The sequence below is a fragment of the Yarrowia lipolytica genome, chromosome 1D (assembly GCF_001761485.1).
Source record: "Yarrowia lipolytica chromosome 1D, complete sequence".
NCBI lineage: Eukaryota > Fungi > Ascomycota > Dipodascomycetes > Dipodascales > Yarrowia > Yarrowia lipolytica.
The window spans coordinates 1,065,325-1,081,691 of record NC_090773.1 but is presented as its reverse complement, the minus strand read 5'-3'; the positions used below and the strand labels follow the sequence as shown (position 1 = coordinate 1,081,691).

The 16,367-nt window shown below is 49.5% G+C and overlaps 6 protein-coding genes across 6 annotated transcripts; 4 read left to right on the top strand and 2 right to left on the bottom strand.

Moving 5' to 3' along the window:
- Positions 1 to 448: 448 nt before the first annotated feature.
- Positions 449 to 1,450, top strand: YALI1_D10812g (uncharacterized protein; the record flags this gene model as incomplete). The annotated part of the gene is made up of 1 exon (XM_502572.1): positions 449 to 1,450. One exon carries the CDS (start codon positions 449 to 451, stop codon positions 1,448 to 1,450), a length of 1,002 nt encoding a protein of 333 aa, XP_502572.1.
- Positions 1,451 to 3,268: 1,818 nt separating this feature from the next.
- YALI1_D10768g (uncharacterized protein) lies at positions 3,269 to 4,879 on the bottom strand (the record flags this gene model as incomplete). Its single annotated transcript, XM_502571.1, has 1 exon — positions 3,269 to 4,879. One exon carries the CDS (start codon positions 4,877 to 4,879, stop codon positions 3,269 to 3,271), a length of 1,611 nt encoding a protein of 536 aa, XP_502571.1.
- A 4,705-nt stretch (positions 4,880 to 9,584) lies between these two features.
- Positions 9,585 to 10,754, top strand: YALI1_D10721g (uncharacterized protein; the record flags this gene model as incomplete). The annotated part of the gene is made up of 1 exon (XM_502570.3): positions 9,585 to 10,754. One exon carries the CDS (start codon positions 9,585 to 9,587, stop codon positions 10,752 to 10,754), a length of 1,170 nt encoding a protein of 389 aa, XP_502570.1.
- Positions 10,755 to 11,018: 264 nt separating this feature from the next.
- YALI1_D10693g (uncharacterized protein) lies at positions 11,019 to 12,350 on the bottom strand (the record flags this gene model as incomplete). Its single annotated transcript, XM_502569.1, has 1 exon — positions 11,019 to 12,350. The coding sequence occupies one exon, from the start codon at positions 12,348 to 12,350 to the stop codon at positions 11,019 to 11,021; it is 1,332 nt and encodes a 443-aa protein (XP_502569.1).
- A 1,878-nt stretch (positions 12,351 to 14,228) lies between these two features.
- On the top strand, positions 14,229 to 14,497 carry YALI1_D10674g (uncharacterized protein; the record flags this gene model as incomplete). The annotated part of the gene is made up of 2 exons (XM_068282654.1): positions 14,229 to 14,232; positions 14,280 to 14,497. 2 exons carry the CDS (start codon positions 14,229 to 14,231, stop codon positions 14,495 to 14,497), a joined length of 222 nt encoding a protein of 73 aa, XP_068138755.1.
- Positions 14,498 to 14,889: 392 nt separating this feature from the next.
- On the top strand, positions 14,890 to 15,858 carry YALI1_D10668g (uncharacterized protein; the record flags this gene model as incomplete). Its single annotated transcript, XM_502568.3, has 1 exon — positions 14,890 to 15,858. The coding sequence occupies one exon, from the start codon at positions 14,890 to 14,892 to the stop codon at positions 15,856 to 15,858; it is 969 nt and encodes a 322-aa protein (XP_502568.1).
- Positions 15,859 to 16,367: the final 509 nt, after the last annotated feature.

The window sequence follows — 16,367 nt, the reverse complement described above, 5'->3', positions numbered from 1 at the left end:
TGGCTTTCCGTCAAAATAATTGGTTCCCAACGCGTGGAGTCAGTGTTCAATTGTCTCACCATTGCAAATCTTTGAAGGAAGGTCATAATTTCTTCTTGTGATCCACTTCAACGGTAATCTTGACTTTTTCATATTAGTGCATTGTTGCATGAATCACCCCAAGACGTAGAACAGGCTCTAATGAGTCATGTCAGTTGCTTTTTGAGGGGCAAAAAAAGACACAAATGTGATTTTTTCCAGTCATTCTGACATTTTAACACTTTCTGGTCCATTCGACGAGGTTACCCTCGTCATTATCCTCTGGAAAAGTGCTGTTTATCACTCTCAAATCACCTCTCTTATATGCCTGCTCCGCTGCAACTCCATCAAGGTTCAGATTTAGCATACATGCATGACAATCCATCTCAACATTGCCATTGAATCTACACCCTGAATCACACACTTTAAGATGCTATTGCAACCGTTGAAAACCGCGTTTGGCACTTCAGCGCGTTCCCTGGGCATGTCGCGACTCGGCCCAGTCTCCTGTCGGTCCCTCACCCCGTCCATCGCCACGAAACGAACGCTTGTGGGACATGCTTCTTCCTACGAGACCACCGAAACTGTTGAGCTGGCCTGGGATGTCCAGGAGGTTCCCAATCCCACTCGAACGCCACTGGTGTTCATGCACGGTCTGTTTGGTCACAAGGCCAACCACCACACCGTTTCCAAGAAGCTGGCCGCTGACCTCAACTGCAATGTCTATGGTCTGGATCTGCGAAACCACGGTCAGTCTCCTCATAACCCCCGTCACGACTACATTGCCCTCGCTTCTGACGTGGAGCGATGGATCAATGAGGTCATGGGCGGAAAAGAGGTCATTCTGATTGGCCACTCCATGGGAGCCAAGACAGCCATGGCTGTGGCTCTGCGACACCCTGAGCTGGTCAAGTACCTGATCCCCGTGGACAACTCGCCCGTAGACACTTCGCTGTCATCCGACTTCCCCAAGTACATCCGGGGCATGTTGGAGATCCAGCACAAGAAGGTCAAGAACTCCAAGGAGGCCCAAGAGATCATGCGAAAGTACGAGCCTGACCAGATGATCCGGTACTTTCTGCTCAACAATCTGCGTAAGACTGACGACAAGGACGAGCCCATGAAGTTCCGTGTGCCCGTTGAGATTCTGGGCAAGTCACTGGGCTACTTGGGCGACTGGCCCTTCTTTGCCGAGGACGGCCGGTTCACCAAACCCACTCTGTTCATCAGAGGCACCAAAAGCAAGTATGTGGCCGACGAGTTTCTGCCAGCCATTGGTCAGTTTTTCCCCAACTTTGAGATCAAGGACATTGAGTGCGGCCACTGGGTCATCAGTCAGAAGCCTGATGAATTCATGCGAGACGTGCGGGAGTTTGTCGAGAAGCACGATGACAAGGCCGCAGAGGAGGCCAAGCTGGACGCGGACGCTTAGTCAGATATAGAATAATAGATAGATACATGCCAACTTGTGAAATGCAAGAACTTTGGTTCGTAACCGGCCCGTTTTGTCTCGTTGCTTTGGGTTAACTGATACCTATCCGTCAAGATACCGTCAGAACTTGCCCGTTACCTTTTCCATACACACAATCCCAGCTTGAATACACACTTGTACAGTAGTAATGATGACTGTTAGACTAAACGCCGACTTAATACCGACCGAGCCATGAATTTTTGGCTTCAATTAGTTCATAAGTTTGGTCTTATATTCTTGTATAGAGATAATTTCGGAGTCCGGCAATATGTAATCACCGACAGTATTTCACAGACACGTGCCGAGGGTGAACCCCCTTGATTCACGGTCAATCTACTATTGAACTACCATTGACTGTGGAGTAGTACATACTAACTACAATATCTTCTCAGTAGCTACATAAATATCGCTGGACTATAAAAGCTGATTATGTTGTATCAAAATACTTGCACTAAAAACAGACTACACAACTCGCCGAACTTCTCTTCAATAGGGCAAGATTAGCCCGTCAGTTGTAGGCCGCAGAGTTGTACTTGTAGATGAGCTCAACTAGACGAGACAAAGTCTGATCATTTCTTATCTCGCAGCTTCCGTCTCACGTGACAGGGTCAGACGAGTTCAGACCCCAGACACTGTCACGCGATTCGTCTCTCAGCGCCAATCGCTTCACTTTGGGCTTGTACTGTTTATCGCAGGGTCAGGAACCGGATCCCAAATTGATTTAGCTACACTACGGCAAGATTTTCGTTGCACGCTGACCTTCTTTTCATTTCAGTTCTGCTACATCGCTAATATTTCACCGACTCGCTGTAAGTAGCTCATTAGACATCCCACGTGCTCGCAAAGTTGGCGCAGAGCAGATCGGGATGAAACGAGACGAAAGTAGTCATACCACTTTTTGAGACAACCAGCTACGAGTACAGCCATTGATAGTAGCAGCAGAGACTATCGCTTGTCTCAACGAGTCCTGGACGTTTGGGTTGGTTGTAGATGACGCAGTTATCAGTCACTCAGCGATAGCTCTCCCTCAAGGAGAGGATATTTATCTGAGACATTGGTTTATGGAAGACATACGAGATGTTGAAACTCGGAAACGGACCCATTAGTAAAAAGATGGAATCCGATATTGCAATACACACTCCACCAAAATTACCCCCTTGGGCTGGTTTAATGCCAGTTGTAGCGGAGGTGTGAAACCGCCCCCTCCATACCAGCCCAAAACCGTGTCACACTAACCCGTAGCTCAAGTCCCTTGCAAAGTTCAAGACATCCACGCCAATGTCTCAGTTGACGTACCTTACCTCTCGCTTAGGCCCCACTCTAAAAATTTAGTCTGTCTTGGCTTCTCTTTAAGTTGGCCAAGCATCAGTTAAACGACTTGATATCGTCAATACCAGATGCTGTAAGCCAGCTCTTGAAGCAGCTCTTTTTTTCGGATTTGAACATTTGGCAGATCTGCTCTGTCAATTTCAACACGTCACACGTCGTTTTCCTGTCAAGGCCCTGTCATATGTCTGTGACATCTGAAACCAATGTATGAGAGGCTAATCGGTGGATCTTGACACCAGCAAAGGCACAGTACGACAAATTAGCTGCTCTAATGCACGAAGAAAAAGTCGTATAAGCCTGTAGTTTGCTTTTAATTCTCATGTTAAAGAGCTTGTAGCGGTCGAGGCGCTCTGCAGTTCTGGACCGGTCTCCGTCCATGGGCTCGTTCTATCCACCCTCCTCTACTTTCGCGCTTTTCGTAACACAAAACTTTTATTAATTAATAAATATCTAATTGGACATCTTGTTAGGAGTCTCAGTGATGATTTGCTGAGTCTCAATTCCGTCAGTGTCGTGGGCCTCGTCGCTGGTGGTTTCCTCAATATCGTCCACCTTGTCAGCAACAGTTCCAAACTCTCCCTCCCATCCATGGGCTCGCAAGAACTGCTTGAATCGCACATCCTCCTCCTCGAGATCCTCACCGTTGAGTCGGGGAACGAAAAAGAGAGTGACAATCACACCACAGAGACCGAGAATGGCGGCAATGATGAAAGTCCATCGGTCACCGAGGTTGCCCTGAATCGGCTTAAACACCTGAGTACCGACAGCAGCACCGGCCTTGCCGACAGCAGCGGAGAATCCGTAGAGAGTACCTCGAACGGCGGTGGCGTAGGCCTCGGAGGAAACAAGTCCCAGCATGTTACCAGGACCCAGGTTACCCGAAGAAGACAGCATACCGTACATGAAGACGAAAGCACCAGTGCTTCGCTTAAGGGGGGTGTAGGCACATCCGATAATAAGACCAACGACAATCCAGAGAGCGAAACCAATAAGCATGGTGTACTTTCGGCCAAGGACCCTGTTCTCACACAACCAGGCACCGATGAAGACACCAGGAAGACCGATGGCTCCAATCAGCAGCTGCCACTCGGCGGTCTTGAGGAGCTTATCGGGCTCATCAGGCTTGATGATAGTGGCGATAATGGATCCAGAGAAAACACCGTTGGGGAAAACAACGAAATCGTAGATGAACCAGGTTCCGGCAGTACCGATGATGGTTCGCCAGTAGAACTTGAGAATGAGCCAGTAGGGCACGGACTTCTTGATAGCAGACTTGGTGTAGAGACGGGGCTGGGCCATCTTGAGTCGGAAGTAGAAGACGGTCAGAGGCCAGATACATCCGATACCCATGCAGGTTCGCCACACGGTAGACAGATGCTGACCCTTGAAGCCACAGGCGGCGTAGACAATCAGGAAGACAATGACACAGAAGGGGTTTCCGAAAGACAGAGGCAGGTTAGTGCACAGCACAAAGATGGCTCCTCGCCTCTTTCGCAAATGTTTTTCGTTGGCGGCCTCGGAGGCGGAGGTGGAAGCAGCGGGGTACTCTCCTCCTGATCCAAAACCGATTACACCTCTTGAGACGACTAACATCCAGAACATACCATCAGTTGTGACACCATGGGAGGCGGTAGCCATGATACCTCCAAGAACAATCAGAATAGTAGTAACGACAATGGCGGTCTTTCGGCCCATGTAATCGCAGGTCAGACCAATAACAATCATACCAATGACCTCTCCGACAAGGAGGGCGTTGGAAACTCGAGTGGAGACGGTGGAATTGTAGACTTCCTTTCCGTATCGCTCCTGGAAGGTGACGTTCATCATGGTCATCATAGAGTTCTGGTAACCATCGGAGATGAGGGCAAAGCCAGCGGCCAGCACGGTGAAGCCGTCGGCAATTCGCTGTCGTCGGTTTCGCTTGACGTCATCGACAACAAACTCGGGGTTCTCCTCAACAGGAGCATGGACCATCTCGTAGTCCTCGGCGGAGGCGGACTTCTCGACAGAAGCGGACTTCTCGACATTGTCAGGAATGGAGGAGCTGGTAGAAGCGGCCATTTTGGGGGCTGGTGGTCAGGACGCTTTTCCTTGCTGTTTGATGGGGCGACAGTAGCGAGATCTGGCCGTCTTCTTATAGACTGCCAAATCAGGGTCTCAGCAGCTCTTTCAGACGATTTCAGCACGGCGCGTCTCAAGCGGTTTGGATGCATGATCATGCAGACAGCACAGTCTAAGCGAAGCTTACGGCAGGATTGGCTTTGGCAAAGTCTCAACTCTAAAATAATTTGACCGTTGCCAACGGGGGATAAGGAGGTTCGGCTACCGGTTGTTCTCGGCTCGACTATACGAGGCATGACAAGACCTGGGCGGTCATATATTAATGGGGTTGGTCTGGGCACCTTCAAGAAGGCCGTGTCGGCCCCCCACATGTGCCCCCGTTTCTTCTTTTGGGCATGTAAAAGAACCCAATTTCCGTGGAGCTCTGCATCTCTTGTCATTCACACACGTGGGTACCTGGATGCAAAGAGATGATGGCTCAAAGTGTCTAAACCTAAGACAGACAGTCCTGTCGAAAGATGAAGTTCCGCTATTGAAGTGGTTGGGCTCGTGCACACCGATATTGAGCTAGCACAAGGCTAACTCTGATGGTTTTCAAACCCAAATGGCCCCACGTTGTCCATGCCAGGTTTTGTCATTGGCTGCCGCTGGGCGGTGATGGGAGTGAAAGAGATGAACCATAGGCACCAAAAAAGCCATTAAAAGAAAAGCTGAAAAAGTGTATATGGATGGACGAAAAATAGGATACGCCGATAAATGGAAGGACCGAAAGAAACAAAACAAAAAAAAAGGAAAAAAAGGAAAAAGAATATACACAAGTTATCGGGCTGGCTCTTTGTCGATTCAGTTCCTTTGTGTATGGCCATTGTTAGGCTCACCGGGACATGTGCGATGTGCAAGTATTCCTCCCCACCTCGTACCATTGACTGTATTGATGGACAGGTTCACAAGGGGGGAGGTACGTTTGAATGTACATGCGGTACGCAGATGTCTGCAGATACATGAAATCAACACGATGAACCCATTCTTGGCGGAGAAATGCGATCTAGTGTGTGGAGTGGTTCGATCTAATGTCTGGTTCATCAGTCTAGCCCAGTGCCAAGGGTACACAGGATGTAGACTGCCACTCTCAATCAGCCTGAAAGTTATGGTCTGTGCTGGTGGGAAGATTGCAAGTCTTCAGTCGCGGACTTTATTAGACCTCCGAACTATACCGTAACTGACAAGGCCGAGCAACAAGGACCCTGCTTGCTGGCCGCTGTTTCGTAATGTCTCGCATAACGGCCAAGAGACTCAGATGATTCCTGTCTGGAGTCAAGTCTGGAGTCAGACCCAGCGCGGTAGATGCGGTTGAGACGACTCCGTGGAAAATGAGCTCGTTCCGCGGCACACGTGCTGGCTTGAGTCATGGCCGTTAGCCTGTTGAGTCTGATTACCATCTCTATGCTCCGTAGATGCAGACCCTGATTCACCCATGTGCTGCCAGAACTCCTGGAAAGCTCCACGGGACTCCCCGGAGTTCTTCTTAGGCCCGGTGGACTGTTTGAAGATACCCATGAGGTCATGGAATGAACAGGCTTGGCAATCCAATTACAAGCACCAAGCGCCAAGTGATGGTGAATATTTACGCCAAGTTGTTATCAATCGATCGTGCAGTTGTCATATCCTTCAAGCCGAGGGGGCGATAGTTGACTCCCCTTGTATTCCATTTCCTCTCTTGTATTGTAGATAACTATTCCATCAGACGACATGTATTGGTAGGAGATATACGATGATGGTAGCTTGGTGGGTCCGGCGGCTTTGTATTACTTACTACGATACTTTGAAGAGTAGAAATACCACTTACCTCTACATCCGACTCTGTCTTCGCACTCTGATACGCCTGTTGATCTTCAGACAGGGTTCGAGATAACCCCGTGGAACTTTCGGACTCTTGACCGGACGCCTCTACCATGGGGTCAAATCCGTATCTTTCCGAGTATAGATGGAGCCTGTGAAGCGGCTTTTGCATCTGTTTTGAATTACAAGTCACACACGACGATTTTCGTCTAAGGCGACTCCAATTGAGTCATCTGGCGGTAACGGCAACTGTGCATTAGCTTTGGTCGATATCTCAATGTCCATCTGAATTTGGTCTTGAGGTTGTGTCCATCTCAATCTACCTTTGGACTTTACTTGGGGTGAATAAAGAAACCAGGTAATATTGCTGCCTGACAAAAGGGCATCATTGTACATCATTGTACTTGTACAAGGCTGGGGCCAGAGGCTGCCGTAAATTGTGGCACACCAATGGTCGATAGCCGTGCGTCGCAAGACCCCGGAATATTATTGTAGAGATCGAATTGTTCGGTATTGCAATGATTCCTCGATAATGACGGTTATAAACTCGTTTCTCTTGCTTTATACAACACACACGGCTCAGGCTACTACAACTTAGAATGCAGGTTCGGGTTAAACCGCTCAAAGGACTTCCACTCTCTGAAGAACCCAGATCAGGTTGAATGGCTCCAACGTGGTCATCTCTATAGTCTCGTCTATACTCTATAGATGTTCCGCTGAAGCACTATCAAGTGTGTACCGTACACTTCTAAGCAATTACAAGTACTTGGAGTACAGTACGAGTACTGGCGTGGTACCCAGCTGGTGCCCAGCCATGAACCTCGAGACTCACACCCGAACAATCTGGCGTCTGGTAAAGGACGGCCGGTGCAATGGCCAATGTCACCTTGGGCCTGAGAGATTCCATTTATGTATAACCGTTTGAACATCGTTTGAGAAGGTTGCAGTGCTACATTGGAGAACTTGGGCCGACTGGCTGTGCGGGTGGAAGACAGTCTATGTAGTCATCGGTCTTAATCGGGACACGCTCTCAAGATCGACTATCTGGTACCCATTTACCTCCTCTAATATTGCAAACGTTCTATTAGGCCATCGATATGGCTACCAACGGGTCAGCTAGGCTCCAGGGAATAATGAAAGATTGTTATGATAGAAAATTTGGGGGTATAATTAATATTTCCCACTTTCAGCACCGCTAACTTAAGCGAAGAGACAGCGATAATCGCTCTTCGTCCTATGCTCTTCCTTCTGCGCTCTGTCGCTATTATTGCGTGGATATGAACAAGGGTCTAGACCGATAAGTACTATAGGCCGAGAGAATTCCGTCAATAGAATAGTTGGTAACAATGGACTGGTTATATCGTCTCTCGATATTGTCACCACCATTAATCACATTTGCAGAAACCGTGCAAGTGCTTTCTTTTTCTTGCCCAATATTGCAGACTGTTACACTCTCCCACGTCGAACTCAACCTTGGAAGCACGTGGGGGGAGAACGAGAGCATCAGAGCGCAAGATGGACTTTTTTCGTTACTTTTTCTTTACACTCAAGTCGTGTGAGAACCCAATAGTTTTCAGCTGGATTTTCGGATGAGAGATTTCCCCGTCTCTCACTTTGCTCAAGTAAATCTGCCACTATGAGCCCTCTGTAAGGACAAAAGCCACAGGGGTGTATAACTCACGATGGGGTCCCGAGCACAATACATACGAACACAGCAGTTGTACAAGTGCTTCTACTCGACCCCACCGACAAGTATGAAGCGTCTTCCTTCGCGCTTCTCCTCCGGTGTCCATGCACTGGTGCATTGTCCCCACTGCAGGGTGGAAGGGAAGCACGGGCAAGCGAGGATGAAATGGATGTTGCCTTGAATTTGGAATTCAACGCAGCCCCGTCTTCAGAAAAGTTGCTTGAAATACTCTGTTCTGGCACCCATTTCGAGTAGAATACGTGATGTAATCCCAACGACTCGAAGACTCAGTTAAGACACTGTCAAATCCAAATCCTGAAACGAGTCCCCTGATCTGCGTGCCAAGATTAGCCATGTGCGACTAGCGCGTCTCATAGCAGAACCGAAATATGGGCAAGAGCAAATTTCGATGAAATGAGTTTTAAAAGTGATAATTTTTTCACATTAATCCATTTGCCTGACGACCGCATTCTGTTTTAAAAAAACCACTTTGAAATTCTCTCAAAACTCGTCTCAAAACACCCATCCCCCCTTGCTCTCGTATCCTACATTCCAATCCTATACCCCTGAAACACTCTTTTCCCCATGCACGGCTGAAACGCATAGTTTCCACACCCCAAGTTGAGTGAACCCGTACCCGTCCTGTAATTTTGTGCTACTTAGCCGGACGCCCGTTCCCGATCAAGATTTTCCGTCACTGTGTTCGACCTCTTTCCCTCTTCTCAACCTGCGACCTGGCACATTTGAACACCATCTGCAACACTTGAAAGCCGACTTCGAAGCACTGCACACCTCCGAAATCGAAATTATTAATATTCAAAGTACAAGTGCACAACCAGTGGCAATTAAAAGAGCAGGCTCTTCATCGACACTACACTCCAACCTTTGGACATCTCCGCCTTTCGCCCACGGTCCGGCAAAATTGAGCTTGGACAAAATTACGTCAAATCAGCCGCGTCAAATCAAAAAGACCCATCTAAGCCCAGCAGAATTGTCACCATCTAGGCTACTAGTAGCTACCAATCTGGATTATAGGCTTGGATATTATACCCTTATTAGCCACTTGGAGAACTCATTACACCTTTCTCTCTTTCATTCACTCGTTCAACCCCCACCCTCCTTATAGGGCCCATCAGCCTCTTTCACAACACTTTCCCCCCTCAGCTGTCAATCGAAACAATGCTTGGCAGGTCCTATGAACAGTCCATAGAGCGGTTCGACACGTACGAAACGTCATACGATGCTGTCTCCTCCACTAAAGATGATTTGGTCCTGATGGAACGGCCTCTGTCCCTCAACGAATACTATCACTCGGAACGACTTGATCCACGATACGCCCCTGCTGCCAAGGAGCAGTCCAGGGTCGAAAAATTGCTGGTTTCGCGGTTCGCCAAAATCTTCTTCGCTACCATCCTTGTACAGGCGCTCATAGTGTTGGCTTTCGAGGGCTTCATTTTCGCCCAGTTTCAAAAGAACCTCAACAAGGACATTCCGTCATCGTCAAACTCGCGATCCATTGCCGTCTACCTGGCGCTGTACATTTTCGCTGAGATATTCGTCTGCATTCTGTCTTACCTGTCGCTATGGAAACAAAACATCATGGAGATTTACGGCATCTGCGTTTTCATGGCTCTGCTGGTTGTCTATGGAGCTATTGCCTACGACCAAATGTACACAGCCATAAATGATCTCACAGAAAGATCCGCTTTTGACTCCACGAGCTGGGCTCTCATCAAGGCCTTCCTAGTCGCTGTACCCTGTGTCATTGGACTGGCGTTCATCATAGTGTGTATCTGTGCCTTCAAGCTCAAGGCTGAGCTAGGCTGGATCACCTACCGAAACGTGGGAGCGGATCTCGTCATGAGACGACGATGGATGCAGTACGAAATTTTCATGTCCATCTTGAAGTTCGACTTCTTCTTCTTCCTGGGCTTCACTGTCCAGTTCATCGTGGTCGTACTCAACGTTAAGGATGTGGAGTTTGGCCTGACAATCGCTGTCGTGCCGCTCACCATTGTCTTTCTCTTTCTGCTGTCTCTGTTCGTCAAGAAGGAAAACAAAATCGGCATGCTGGTCATGCAGTTCTTCCTTCTTGCCGGCATGGCATACTTCATCTTCAAGCTTGTGCGCATTTACGACCCTGCCCAGGAATACAAGTACGAGGCGGTTCGCAAGTCACTTACCATCTTTGCAGCCATCACTCTGTTTCTGGTGACCGCCACCATAGCTCTGTCCGTTGTGTGCATCCTCAATTTCAACAAGGGCCTCAAGCCCATCATCGAGGGACGACGAAAAGACCCCTACGGAATGAACATTTTCACCGCAGAGAATGACTTTGTCATTAATTAGACTACCAGGGAGGCTGGGCCCCCCACTTATATATTGAATATGACTTATGATTTATTGCCATCAGTGTATGTACTGTACCAGGAATGTAACCATTGCGCTGAGGTTTTTCCTCACCATTACTTACTCCAACATTTGACTACAAATACTGCTCCATATTTATCACTACACTACGATACTCCGTCATAACCTGTATAATACCTTACTATTCATTACCCGTCATATTCACGTTTCCATCCAACATCCTCATTACACTTCTCATGCTACTTAATTCTGCAGAAGAGCAACCAGCAGTCGCTCGTAATCACCAGAGGTCTCGCCCTTGACTCGAGAAACCAGATCTCGTTTGTACACGTTCTGGTAGGCACGCATCACCTGGGGCTTGCCCTGCTGGTCCCAGTGGAGACGCACGATTCGGTTAGTAAGAGCACGCTCATCGGTCCCAGGGCCCGCCATGGCCTTCTCCAAGTACTCAGCCTGACACTGGTACTTGTCTGTAGAGTACTTGACAATGAAGGTCAGAGCGTTCTCCATGTGGCCCGAGAACTCGGACTCCAGGGCATGTACCAGTCGCTTAGCGTAGGTGGCGTGGAACTGGGCGTTGATGGCTGCCACCTCTGCCTGGCTTCGGTTGCAGAGAATTCCCATGACCTGGACCTCATCAGTACCCAATCCCTTGAAGGCCTTGTGCAGCTCGTAGACGTCCTGCTGAACTCGATTGGGGTCCACGGGTCGGTTGATGTCCTGTCGGTTGAGCACAATCTCAAACATCTGCTTGGTCTTGAACGAGAGGTCGCTGAGCACGTCCTGGACCATGTCCTTCTTGAAGAGGAACTGGTATGCGTTTTTGATCTGCTGCATTTCGTAGTTGGATCGGCACAACAGAATCTCGTCGAGCCAGTTCTCCTTGGTCCCCAGTCCCCGGACAGCGTGGTGCACACAAAAGGCGTCAAACTCTGGGGGAGTGTAGCAGAGAGCCTCGAGGGCAAACTGGAAGTCGCCACTGGTTTCCGATGTCAAGTGCTTCTGTAGCGTCTTGCCGTACTTTTGTCGATAAAAGTTGTTGAGAGGAGCCACCTGGTAGGCCTTGAGAGAACCCATAACCTGGATCAGCTTCTTCTCATCGGTACCCCAGCCCTTCATGGCATGGTAGAGCACAGAGGCGTCATTAGAGGGATCATAGGGAGGGTTATGCTGGGGAGGGGGTCCCTGGTTGAACTGCTGGGGAGGAGGAGCACCACCATAGCCTCCATGTTGAGGAGGGGGGGCTCCACCGTAGCCTCCCTGCTGGTATCCACCCTGCTGATGCTGAGGAGGTCCCTGGTTGTATCCTCCATGCTGGGGAGGTCCCTGGTTGTATCCTCCATGCTGAGGAGGTCCCTGGTTGTACCCTCCGTGCTGAGGAGGCCCTTGGTTATACCCTCCCTGGTTGTAACCGCCCTGATTGTATCCTCCATGCTGAGGAGGGCCCTGATTGTAGCCCTGGGGAGGCTGGTTATAACTTTGGGGAGGAGGGCCTTGGTTGTATCCTCCTTGGTTGTAGCCCTGAGGGGGTCCCTGATTGTAGCCCCCCTGGTTGTATCCTTGATTGTAGCTCATTTGTGTGTGTTTGTGTGTGTTTGTGATGTGATTCGAAGTTGTTTGTCGTTCAATTGAGTCGCAAACGGTTGTTTATGAGGTGGACATGAAATATTACAGACTGCGAGTTAACCCCGTCTGGAGATGCATGTGCAATGCGGCTCAAAATAGAAATTTCGGGGGCCCAGATCACTTTGGGGGCGGAGCAACAGGTGACTAGGGCTGTACGAGTACGGTACAAGCAGTGTAGACGGGGCGTGTTTGTTGGCTATTTCATTTTCGTCATTGGGACGGCCGCCCAATTCGATCATTACCACGTATTCATTCGTATTTTCACGTCTTGTTGTCAGGCCACGTGTGCGGGGTTGAGTCTGATACAAGTATTAGAGCTCTCTCAGGAAGTGTCAGGATAGACATGGCAATTAAGGGCCCATTATAGTGCGAGGCTGACAACTGCGAGGCTGTACAAGTACGAGTACGAGTACGACATTTCAGACCCTGTATCTGCTGCCGGTCTAGTTCATCTGTATGACGTCATTTCACCAGCACTCTCTCTCTCTCTCTCTCTCTCGCACTCCTAACAGTGGTCTAGACTTGCCCTAGCCCTGTCTCAGGCCCCCGCACAGGCACGATCGAGGTGAAGAACATGTAAGCGAAGGGCCGAAGACTATCCAGAGAGTGTTAGAGTACTTGTCCACAACAGGCGTACAATGTAGACGTGGTCTATCCTATGATATCAGTGCTCCAATTCCTCACGCGAGTGTCTCAAGCAGACAGTGTCTCCTCCATCTCCATCTCATGACAGCTACGCCACGTTGGGCTGTGCAGAGCGATACTGTATGTACAGTTCAGTTGGTGGTCGGATTTTTTTATCCGCATTAACCGTTCTGCATACCGAAATCCAGGTCCCAGGCCCTCAGGGTGGTGGATGCGCATTACTGCTTCCAACGATAACCGAGATTTCGTCTAGTCACATGACCGGTTGTTGTCATCCTTCGGTCAACACGCAGATGGATAAGATGGACCTTAGCTAATTACAGTCACAATTAACAATACAGTATACTGTACGGCTTGGTTACTCTTCGTCATCCTTCGTTCTTGTCGCGGCTAAAGTTGCGACTCGCCGTTGAATAATCACTGACCAAAGAACAATAATCGGAACGAACAAGAAACAGAGACAAGACAATGACGAGCAAATATGCGAGCAAGTAGGCGTACAATTGACTTGGAGCCGTTTGCTGTCGCCAAAGCAACCCTAGCGAGACTCACCACCTACCCCCTCCAGCGAGCAACATGTCATCAAAGTGTCACACAGCACTCGACCCGGGCCTCCTCCTGTCATGTATCTGAATGCCAAGTGGCACACGCCAACATTGGACTCCCTCTCTTAGACCGCTGGGCTGGAAAAGTGGCTTCGCAGAATACACGCATGTAGCTCGTGATTAAACCTGGTGATTGGTCTAAGTTTCGTGGCTGAGATGGGGATGGAGAGGAGCCGTCTGAGGGGCTGTTGTGGGGCTGATGCAGGCCCCAAAGCGGCCTAGATCAGATACTGCCACTGTAGAAACGCATTTGGACTCTTATCCTCTCCGTCAATGGCGTCTCTGGGCCGGGTAAAACGGCGCTAACCATCGTCTCCAATTGTTTTTCGGTATCAGAGTTTGTTCTAAACCTACAACCCTGTGTGCACCTGTTTTATTCGATAAACTGGGGGTGTAGCTGTGTTCAAGGGTAGGCGTGGGAACGGCATCGCATGGCCTAATGAACCATTGGAAGCTGTGGAACCACGCGCGACGAATTGATTCACGTCTTTCCTGATCCTCAAAACGTCTCATATACCCACCTCCACGTCCTGTCGATGCCATTGGACTGGCCTTCTCCCTGCACCGTCAGGCCCAGATGAGTCGAAAGAACGAGAGTATGACAGTTCCGACGGTAAAACGGATGTAGCAGAAAGCAGCAGTAGAAGGAGACGAGTGGTGATCGTAAACACCCAAACAACACCATTACGTCATGCTCAGGCCGATGGACGACAACAAAAACCAAATAATCCACCGGTATTGTCCACCGCCTTCTCCTCCTTCAACCCCGATGCTCAAAGCTCTTTCCTTTCCTGGTTATCAGTCCCCGGTGGCAATGTTGTGTGGCGCATAAATTTCTGCTTGTAGGAAAAAGAGCTGCATGCACGTTACAGTACAATTGACAAAAGATGTAAAGAGCAGCATGAATAGTAGGTATACGTAGGTACCAGAATAGCAACCTATCTGAAGGTCCACTTTCCGAGCTCGGAAAGGGCCCACGTCTGCTGGCAACGCGTCGACAGTGGGTGTGGCTTGGCTGTCGGCATATTTAGCCCTGCACAGACCCCGACGTGTCGCTGCTTTTGTCACAATCAGTTGGTCATTAGCTTACCAACAGAGTTTTATCGATTTTAAGCCTCCTGTTTAACCTTCCTCGGACTCCAACACCGCTTCTCCTAACGGATCCTAAAAGGGAAAGGATCCAAAACGCTCTCTTATACTCCTCTCCACCACTCATCCAACCCGCAAGAGGGCCCAACATGATGTTCGACACCTTCTCCCCCATCACCCCACCCAGCGAGGCTGCACCCAACGCCGTCCTGGCCTCGGCACAAACCGTTCTTCGAGCACAGGCTGCCACTATAGCCCACATCACCGACCTCTACGATACAGACCCCGAGGTGCAACAGCAGTTCGCCAAGGGCATCCAATACCTGCACAATGCCGTGGTGGGCGGAAACAAGGTAGTCCTGACGGGAATGGGCAAGAGCCACAAGATCGCATGCAAGCTCTCGGCCACCATGAACTCGTTGGGCATGCATGCCACTCCCTTGCACCCTACAGAGGCCCTTCATGGTGACCTGGGCATTGTCAAGCCCGGAGACGTGGTGGTGATGATCACCGCCTCAGGAAACACCCCCGAGCTCAAACAGCTACTGCCGCACCTCGACGCTACACTGCTGACTCTCACCTGTGAGCCCAACTCGTCTCTAGGCCACCTGTCACATGCCGTCTTCGCCTGTCCCGTTCCGGATTCCCACAAGGAAAAGAACATTTACGGAATGGCCGCACCCACAACTTCGACTACGGCATGTCTTGTGGTCGGAGACTCCATTTGCATCGCTCTTTGTGAGTCTCTCCAGCTGGACAAGGCCGAGCGAAACCGAACCTTTGGCCGTAACCACCCCGGAGGAGTTATTGGAGAGGCTTTCAAAAACGAGCTCCCTCCCGTGCAGTCCGTCTGCTCCTACTCCACCAGCTCACACAACGAAATGTTACTGCTGAGAACCACCAGCGGCAACCAGTGGGTCGTGGTCGACAACACCTGGCTCGTGCCTACCCGCAACATTCTGGGATTGATTGATGCAGGTTTCACAGACCAGATGGAAACGCAGATCCGGCTCGAAGAGCTCGAAAAGGTGGACCAGAGCCGTCTGGCAGGAGTCCCTCCCGGTCAGCGGGTCGTGGTAGTCAAGGAGGACGAAATCGTTGGTGTTTACGAGAGGTAATGAAGAGATCACCGATTTCAAAACTAATGACATCTTATTTCGTGACACTCTCAACCCACACTGATAGGCTACAGTGTGGTCTCACCTCACACCCCAACTACAGTGCGGTGTGAACAACCTGACTTGTCCTAACAAGACACTACAGACTCAGCATGAACTTATAGCTCCAGTTCATAGACCATAGAGGACTCAGTCCAGCGCCAGCGCACACTCCACTAACCCATAGATAATGATTAACGTTTGTATACTACACCATAGACTGAGTAGAGCTTGGAGGTTGAGTAATGGTAGCTGATGACCTGCCACAAATGTCCATACTTGTTATTAACGACTACGTGTATTCATGTGACCAAGTTACATATCAAATATGCGATCATCCGTAGTTATATGGCGTAAAATATTTCCCAGTATGGTTGTACATTGTTGCTATCGATCAACTCCTCTCGACTGGTGTTTTGGAACATGTCCATATCCTTAAATTGAATATTATTCAAGTTTACGAAAGTTGA